Source organism: Alligator sinensis, unplaced genomic scaffold (assembly GCF_000455745.1).
Source record: "Alligator sinensis unplaced genomic scaffold, ASM45574v1 scaffold13_1, whole genome shotgun sequence".
In the NCBI taxonomy this organism is placed as follows: Eukaryota; Metazoa; Chordata; order Crocodylia; family Alligatoridae; genus Alligator; species Alligator sinensis.
The window spans coordinates 2,761,087-2,770,989 of record NW_005841909.1 but is presented as its reverse complement, the minus strand read 5'-3'; the positions used below and the strand labels follow the sequence as shown (position 1 = coordinate 2,770,989).

Genomic DNA, 9,903 nt, shown 5'->3' with positions numbered 1-9,903 from the left:
CCATTCTGGCTAAAAACTTGTTTATAATAAAACATCAATCTGGATTAATGAGGGATAATGTAAGATCAGAAAGAATTGCCATGTAATCATTTTTGTTTTGAGCAACCTCTGGGCTATAAGTGTGCCAGAGAGGTAATTAACTCATGCAGGTCAATTAAACGAGATTAAATTAAGCAGCCAGCAATTTTGGAGACTGAGTGTAATCTAATATAAAATGCAGAAAATAACCCTTTATCCACTTATTTGTGGGATTTCGAGTACATAGAAAACATACTGTCAGCAGGGATGATGAAATACATTTGAATTACATTAAATTATTGAAATTACATTAAAGCATTAAACCACACCTGAAATAGTTTTAGCTCTCTCTTCCTCTTACAGTAGCATCCTTTTGGGTATCATCAAACAGCAAGGTACATTTGTGTCAATAAAGTGAGCCGCTGACTGTGTGTCTCTACTGCTAATGAGCTGATGGAAGGCTGTGTACTTTCATTTACTTCTGTGATGCACCAGACCTCAGATGCAGCCTGGGTGTGCCCTTGAGACATAGTCTTGGGGTCTTTCCACACCTGGGGTGCTCTTCTGCCCCAAAGTCCTCTTTGCTGTCTGCTGCCTGACCACTAAGACCCAGCTCAGGAGCAGCAGAGGCCAACTTCTTGGCCTGTGGTTCCTCAGCCCTACCCACCTTGGTCAGCCCTTGCCAGCCCTTAGCAGAGGGGCATTTGCCAGCTACAGTGATCGCATCATTGTACATTCATGAGATGGATCCCCCTTTCCATGGAATGGGCCAGCCTGTAGGGTCAGATACCCTGGAAACAAGCATCATCCACATCAAGTGGTTTGTAAAAAGATTACAAAAGGCATTTATTATAAATAACATACACATACAAAATCAATTATGTTGAGACAGAGAGATAAAAATAAACAGACCAAGCAAAATATCAGAACAATAACTTGCTACTATCCTGCACCTTAAATCCAAGGAGACAGTCCCTAGCCAGCTTCAACAGGTTAAAAAAGCAGACCATGTCTCTGACCCCTCTGCTGGGATCAAGGCCCGGTGCTGTTAGGGTTTACTACAAGATCTCCTACCAGCTTGTTTTTCTCAGCTGTTTCTACTCAGGCTATAAATTTATATGTGGCTATGACACAACATGACATGACCAAAATTACATTTATATCAAAATGTATAAAAAATACTATAATACATACAAATACAAAAATAACAGAACGGAACCTGGCTTTGCTCTAGCTACAAACAGACTAAACACTACAGGACTACATCTAATTTAGGAGAATATCCATGCAGGCCACATGGTGAACCCCAAAGGCAACTTTGCTCTGGGGTGAATCCATGACAAACTCTGAAGCCTGAGAAAGGAAAACACTTGCACTTGTTTACCCTTTCCCTGTCTGATGGAAATTTTGGGTCACACTGATGTTATGATACATCCCATGTTGCAATCTAATCAAACATGCAGTACTGGTCTTATTTATGCAAATCTGCAGTCACCTTTACAAATACACAAATGGATTTCAACTTGTCTACTCAACCTGCATATATTTAACCCTTTTCTGTGTTCTAGGAAAAAGCTAAAGCAATCCGTGATCAGAAAACTCAGTGCTCTATTTCATGGTTGAAGATGTGAGCACCAAGTCACATCCAAGTCACATGTGGCCCTTACCTGGGTTAACAAGGGAAACTGCTTTGTTGAGTGTTGAGGATGTTCACATTGGCTCAGTGCACAGAAAGTAAATTCCACCTCCTGCATGGGCTTGTTCAGCAAGAGCTCACACCTTCCACCCCCATGCTTCCAGACCACGGTGCCAGGAAAGTACAGTGGAAAAGAAGCACTGGAGAAGGAGTGGGCATGTCCTTAGGGAAACAGATTACACCCCAAGCTCAGGAGGGGGTTTTGTATGCTGCTAGACTATGCTGATACTACATGGGGCTGCAAAGGAATTCCCCTGCTGCTGCTACATGTGTCAGGTTTTTCCTTAAGCCTTCCTCAGAGGCATTGGGTGACTGGTGCCTCCCCAGTCTGGGGGGAGCACCAGATCATGGATGCAGGGGGGAGGTCCCCAGCAGCCAATCACCAACCAGAGGGAGGGGAGCCCTAGTGGCCAACCAGCCATGGGAGGGAATCCGCCAGTGGCCAATCAGCAAGCCAGCTCAGAGGCTCTGGGTGTTGGCTGCAGCCGTGTATTTTGACTTCAGTGTACCAATGGCCCCCTGGGGACTTAAACCTAGAGGTTCCTGGCTAGGGGGTCTTGCCCCTCTGCTCAGGGTCAGACCCATCACCATATTTGGGTTCAGGAAGGAATTTTACCCCACAGTCATATTGGTATGGACTATAGGAGTTTCTGCTTTCCTTTAGTGAGAACCATTGCCCTCTACCTGGCACCTCCTGGGCATATATTAACCACCTTTGCAGCAGCAGGACACTGACTGCCGTTGTCCCCTTGTTTTACCTTTGGCAGGCTCAGGTGTTATATCTGGCACTGCGTCAGAGTTGACTGTGTAGTTTTGGTAAGAAATTAGACAGTGGATTTGTATGGGATGGTTGGATAGGGATGACCCTGCCTCTGGCAGGGGCCTGGATTAGATGACCTCTGCGGGTCCATTCCAGCTCTACTTCTCTATCGTTGTGTGACTACAAGAGCCTCTATTCAGTTCCATATGCCACAGCAGCCCAGGTGCAAAGGAGGCTACCCTCACATACTGCCACCCCTGACCATTTCCCTTACTACCTACACACCCTTGTGTATGCACCCTCCCCCTCAGTTCACATTAGCTTCTGCATTGTGCAAGACCTGCTTAGACACACAACTCCCAAGCTGCTGCTATCAGGGGTCATTTTATCCAGCCACCCGTTCCCATGCGACAGAAATTATATTGGTCTGTACCGGTGATTAATGAGCACCAGGCCAAGATGTGGTTGGCCTTTTCCCCGGCTGTATCACAGTGAGGAGAAGAGGTTGGCTTCTGTATCTATGTAACAAGGAGCCAGAGTCTTCTGTTACTTGAAGGCAGAGGAAGTAGCAGGGACATCGCCAAGTGAGGAGGAGAGAGGAGACTGCATGTTACAGGCTGGCTGCAAGGGAATAGGTAGCCAGAGACTCATAAACTAAGAGTGCCTTTGCTGGGCTACTAGCCCTGCAATAGGACAGCAGGGAAGCTAAGGCAGCAGGAGTACCAGTTGTAAGCTGCCCTGGAAGCTAGTCATCAGGCCCTAATAGGAAACCCCTTTGTGTGGAAGAGAGTGACCTGACCAGAAGGCACACGAAGTCAGGGTTTGAGACCAGGCAAGCGGCTGGCCCTGCAGGCAGCTGGGAGAAGAGCCCTGCAGCAAGGTGGCTGCAGGACAGAGACTGACCTGCTACCTGAGATGTTCTGGGACTGCAAGTAAGGTGCTTAGAAATGGTGGGGAAGTATCACTCGACATGGGGGAAGAGTTCTGTGATAGAGGTAGAGAGCTGTTGTTTGTGTGTGGGCCCAGTATGGGAATATAGCCCACAGGCTTTTATTTTGATTTATGATTATACTGGTGGTTCAGGAGTGGCTACAAGGGGAGACGAGGAGTCCACAGTGGAGTACCTGAAGGGTGCATTGAAATCAGCCCACAGCAGGGTGCCAGCAGGGTTTTGAGCCCTGCCAGGGACTTGGGTTCAGGACACAGGGTTGGCTTAAGCCAAAGGGCAGCAGAAGTCTAGAGAGAGGCTAGCAGGGGCAAAGCCATACAGGGCCAGGGAGCCCAGTGCCCAAAATGGGCAGACACCAGAGCCAGGGGGCTAGAACCCAGAAGCCAGGTCTGGCACAGTGGGCTCAGGCTAAAGGACCAGTGAGAAGAAAGGGGCAGAGGCTAGAAGGGCCAAAACCCCAAGAAGGGTGGAGAGGCCTGAAAAGGCCAGACCTGACTGTGATTAACCATTAACATCTGCAAGGCATGGGCACCACAAATAGCCCTTGAAGCAACAGGTGCCCTGGGGGCATGGATGAGCCAAGAGGGCCCACTTAGCACCCAAGGAGCAGGATTGGGACCAGTGGGGTCCAAAAGGGGCCCACTGGCTGGAAGACAGACAAGGACTCCATCTGGGACCTAGGGGAAGTCTCTTTTATTACACATCAACTAATTATAACAAGGTATGGCAGGAAAAAGAAAAGGGAGAGGGTACCCAGAGAGCCACAGCAGAGCAAGAGTTGTGCGGTCACCAGGTGGCTACCTCCGGGAGCCCAGTCCTTGATACAATCCATGCCTACCCAGATGGCAAAGGAGTGACCCAAATGGGAGCTAACCTCTGAGCCTCTCCAAGGGAACAAGGATTCAAGAGGCACTGTAGTAGAGGGAAAGCACATCCTTCTTGCCTCCCTGCCAACTGGGACAATCAGAAGTTACCTCCTCATTCTGTGGCTTTGCACAAGTGAGGGCCCCAGGGAACAGAGGAACAGGCTCCTCAGTGGGACCTGGCAGCCAAAAGCACTGCAAGGAAATGTCCACCTAGTCTTTGCAGAGGTGCTGAGGGTCAATATGGAAATTGAACAGAAAATCTCAGAAAGCCACCTGTAGTCTCTCATTTTCAAGACTGGAAATAAAGTAAAACAGTTTTTACTGCACGAAAGAACAAGCCCCATTGTCCGAGCATGACTGATTTGGGCAATACCCTTGTAACTATGGCCTCATGCATTAGGTATGATCTCCCATATGCAGGGAGCCTGCCCAGTCAGGACCAGCCATTGCCCTGATTAAACAGTTGTCATAGGAACAAGAGTATTATGAACTTTCACCTCAGCAATGTAACAGGTCTAGTTCCTGACCCCACTGCAACCCCTTTAGGAGACTGGGCAGAACTACTGCACAGAACAGCCGGCTCTGCAACACCTTCAAATTACTCTGCATCATGCCTGGGAGCAACACAGAATACTAGACGGGCGAAGGCTGTGTAACAGCACTGCCAATATTGTGTAACAAGTGAAACTGGGAGTCTCACAACATTTAGTGCTTCCCTTTAGGCCTCAGCTCCTGGAGCCACGTGATTCCATAGCAAGCTTTTGTTAAAAATAATCCTAACACCTGGTGGTTGTGGAAAAAACCTTGAACATATGTTACTCTCAACAACCAGAAGCCTAATTTTTTGTTTTGGGTTTGTTTTTTTTTAACCTCAGGGCTTGGGGGAGGGGGGTGATCCATTCATCATTTTTTAATGCTTGGTGTTGGTAACATGCAATGTGAAGTCACCAATGCTCTCTCCCCGCTGTCTTCACCTATTATGTTGTACTAGAATCTGACTCAACACTTTCACGTTTTTTAATGTATTGAACAACATGAAGTAAATCATTATGAATTAAGTTATGTTTCTATCCAGATCCTTTGACTGTGAGAGAACACAGCAAAATGTGTTGAACCTTGAATAACTTTCCTTTTCTAAAAAAAGTCTAGTAGGTAAAACACCAAATGCAGGATACTACAATAAATGTCAGTGGCTATTATTAAACCCCTTGTTAAATTAATATCTCGTTGCGGTGGAGTGTGACTGTGGCAGGCCAGTAGGGGGTGCTCCTGCACTGAGCCACCCACCTCACTGCGCCCGACCACCTTCCAGGCTCCGAGTGCCTGCCTGGGGGCACCTCACATCTGGCCGACCCCCTTTGTGGAGCACAGCCACTAGCCTGGGGGTAACGCTGCCATCACCCAGGGTCTGGACTGATCCTGGCACTGTGCTGCCAGGAAAACACAGGCCTAGTAGTCCTTGAGGGTACTCGATGCACTCCAAAAATTTGGGGTGCTTCCCTCAGTCTGAAGCACAAATAGTGGTCTCCCATAGTCAGCCGAACCAAGGGGACCCCAAGGCATAATCTAGACCCACTCCCAGTAAGTCTCCCACACTAGGTACAAAGGAGAACTTTACTGGTTACAAGGAGTAGGTTTGGAATAGGGGACAGGGTTAAGCAATATTACAGAAATCCCGTAGAGCAAACTGGCATGGCTGGGTAGCCTTTGATCACGCATCTGAGTTACTGCAAGCTATATATCTAGTTAGATCTCAGGTAGCCTACTCATGAGTATCGTGCAGAGGCAGGTGGAGAGTCCGTCTGTAAGCAGGCAGATCATTGATCATGAGTTTCCAGAGTCAGCAAGCTTCAGGTGGTCCAGCTTCTCTCTAAGTTTTCATCATGGCTACTGCCCCTCCTCCTGGACAGTCCTTAACTTATATAGACCGTATGACCTCATTTACCTGGTCCAATGGAGGCCAGCACCTGCTGGCTGCCAGCCAACCACTTTGAAATGCATCACTGGTTGCCGGGTAGACTGGCAGGGTCTCTAGCCCCCTCCCAGTCCGGTTGGTTAGAACAATAGGGAGCATAAGCCCCTCACTCAGGTATGTGATGCCAGTCACGTAGGCAGAGGGAGCAGGTTTCCCTCCCCTCCCCCAGGAATGTATCCAGCTCAAGTTACAACCCAGGGTTACCTAAAGAGCCCATGGGATATCTGCCCTTTGCAGTGACCATGTTAACCAAACTGTCACATAGCAGAGTTTTTAGGGAGACACAGAGGTGGCATTCTGCCACAGTGACAACATGCCACTTGCAGAATTTCATGATCTTTCTGTAACTGCGCGTGGTGCATCACCGGGTTGTCATCAGAACACATGGCATCTATCACTGCGAAGAGTTACTCTGGTTTACAGCAGCTGATTACTACTACTTTTTGATACCATAGCCATGCCCACTTTCCTGCTACACCGCTGTACAAACAAAGAACAAAGAGATAACCCTTGACCAAATGAGTGGAGACTCTCACCTGCCAGGTATTAGGTGCTGGAAAAGGAAGACCCACCTTTCAGCCAAATAGTCTAGTACTTCAGGCACTTGACCAGACAGCAGGATATCCAGATTCTGAGTCCCATCAGCTGGAGGGACTCTGAACCCCCTCAGTCAGAGAGGGGGTGTGAACATGCATCTCCTGCTTCTTCGCAAAGTGCTGAAACCTCTAGGCCATAGGCATTACTTGGAGCCTTCTCCAGGCCTCCTCTTGAAGCTGATCCATTGGGCAGCTGAGAAGTAAATTATATGGAGCCAGGAGAAAGCAAATAAGTGAGAGCACATGTGGCTCAGTGACCTGGATGCTGCCATGAAAGGGAGGAGGCTTTAGACTCTAATCTCTACTCCTTCCCTCAGTGGGGCAGAGACTTCCCCAGTGCTGTTCATTCATTGTATTCAGAGACTATTAAATATCCTTATATAATATTTGCATTCACTATGAATACAGCTGATATTTGTATTAACTATGAATGCCAGCTTCTAGAGAGCTGGGAAGTAGACTGAGCAATGCTTACAGACTGGTGGTTAGGGTACTGTGCTAGGAAGCAGAAGATACAGTCAGTACAGAGGTAGGGGGTCCTAAACTCTCCTGCCCCTAGGCAACTGCCCTAACCACTAGGCTGCTGGGCAAACTGGTAAGCCGCCTGCCTTCCTTCTTCAAGCAGGTACATTCATAAAACAACCCTATTTTGTCACATGGCCAAAAGCTGCAGTTATGTAGGCTAAATCCATTTTGGTGTGAAAAATTGAATGAAAAATGAAAATGGATTTAGCCCTTACTTTCCAAATGAGGAATCTCTAAGGTATCTCAAGTTAGCCCTCAAAATCAAAGCACCCACATTCTCTAGCCAGTCTGAAATGGTTACCTCTATGAACTTTCAAAATTTTGAAATTTTTTCCAAAATTTTTCAAAAATCTTTTATCTTTGACTTATCCTATTATATCCATTTGCCCTGTTTTACCAAAGATCTACTAACATAAGTCTGGTAGTTTCTGTCTGTTGTAAGTAGGTCTTTAGCATTTCTATATGGTTACATTTCCAGTTGTAAAGCCTGCCCCAAAGGTTCTAATGGGGTCTCAATTCTATGTGTATTGATGAATATATACCTCATTTTTTTAACCACTAAATTAATTGCTTTTATGCCACTTATAAAATTATTTTATCAGAACCCTTTAAAATTAATAAATGGGACAGTCCCAGGCCTACTGAAGACTGAATACTACACTTCTTCAAAACTATGGTAAATGCATACAAACAATTCTACTTTATTGAAAAAACACTCGTATTTCAAAGCAAAACACAAATAATATTCTTTGTAACTACCTTTGCAACATTGTATCTCCTGCCATAAAACTAAGCTCATTCTTATAGATTCTATATCATGACTAAAAACTCATGTGAGCCTTTATTCAAGGGAAAATTATCATCTTAGATATCCACGTGCATTGAATGTGATAGGAAATGCAAATGTGTATCTAATGGCAAAACAGGAGTTCACCTCAAGCAACCTTCACAGTAACCTCTGACTTCTGGAAGTATGTTGCTTCCCCTTGTGAATGAAGAGAATGACTTAATGAAGCCATATGGACAAAGGGAAAGATCCCATGTAGAAATAAATTTGGCCTTAGATCACAGTCAATGCCAATACATCAAAACTTTAGGCTGAATAACAATATTTGTGCAGCTATGGATCAGAAAACACTTTACAGAATTTCCCTCTTGCACATTTTTATCCGCTTATAATATATTTCCCCAGAAGTAAGCCAGACTGCAACTCCACTGTAAAGGAGCTAAAGGGAAATAGCTTTTCAGGGACATGATGCCATCTGCCTACCCTACAACAGCCCAGCTCTGAGCATACTAAACAATCAACTTTGTAGTGGACCTGCCCCTGCAGCCCTTGTGAATAGTTGCTGGTGAAGCCAACATCAGTTTTTTGAAAGTAGAAATACTATAGGACTGGCTAGACACCAAAGGAAAAGATAAAAAAGTGATCCCAGAAAAAAAAAGCATAATCCAACCTATGGTTCAGGAACTTCCAGAAAGATTCTTTCTAGAGCTCATTTCCACCCCCTAAACTCACATTGCCTAGCTCTTTACTGCTCAATTAACCACGCTGAAACCAGTGAGATTACTTGTTCAGTAAAATGCTATTTAATGCAAGTGCAGGTAGAAAAATCTATCCTTTAAAAGAGCTTATATGGAAAACACAACGATTTTTCTACTCATTCAGTCCCTAACAGCCATTTCCACAGATGGATTGAGACAAGTAATGAGATTTTTTTTTTAAAATACAATAAAGCCACGAGCTAAAGCAAAGACAACTTCATGCATTCTAATGACAGCAAGTGCATAGTAGACAAACTGAGAAACATGGGAAACTATTGGAATTGCATAACTCTTTTTCACACTAGTAGTTCCCATAACCATAGTTTACAGCAACATGTATTCCACAAAGGAAAGCGTAAGAAACAGTGAGCAAAGCTGTACCAAAAAAGGCAAAGGCTCTGTAAATACAGTGGGAGGGAGAAATGCTCCGAGAGTACTGTGCGTTTCATCTTACAGCTGAACAGCCTCTTGTGAGGCAGTTACAGAAGTCTGTGTGCAGCAGAAAAATAAGTTGGCTGAACAGACTCTAATCGATACTATCTTTAAGTGTTGTGCTTCAATGGGTTTCACAGACTTTCATTCATCATCTACACAACCACGTGCATCTGCCAGAACTGACATCCGATATTTTGTGAAACTTGCGGCTTCTTACCTTGCAGTGAAATGTGACGATCGTCTATCTCCGTGGAAGACTGGTCCTCAGCAGCTGGCGGGGGCTTATTAGATGCCATGTTCAAATTGAGGAAGATGGTCTCATTCCCGCAGTACTTCAACTGCCAAACTGAAATGGAAAAAAAAAAAGTTAGAAAATCAGAACCCTGATGTTTCTGTTAAAAACTGGAATTCAAACTGCGTTGTCTGACAGGAGACATGCTTTTATTCAGCTAAGGTGTTTCCTTAGCTTAGCTGAAGTGACTACGCCTTCTTTTTGAATTATAAAGTTATTGTCCTTTGGCTCCGTTCGTGCTATTTC

At 45.5% G+C, this 9,903-nt stretch overlaps 1 protein-coding gene across 1 annotated transcript in view; it reads right to left on the bottom strand.

Annotated features, from left to right (window-relative positions):
* Positions 1-9,661, bottom strand: part of SYNE2 (spectrin repeat containing nuclear envelope protein 2) — a 256,030-nt gene extending 246,369 nt beyond the window's left edge. Inside the window, 1 exon segment of the mRNA XM_025197915.1 lies at positions 9,583-9,661. Coding sequence (XP_025053700.1) covers positions 9,583-9,661 — 79 coding nt within the window.
* Between the last annotated feature and the right edge of the window lie 242 nt (positions 9,662-9,903).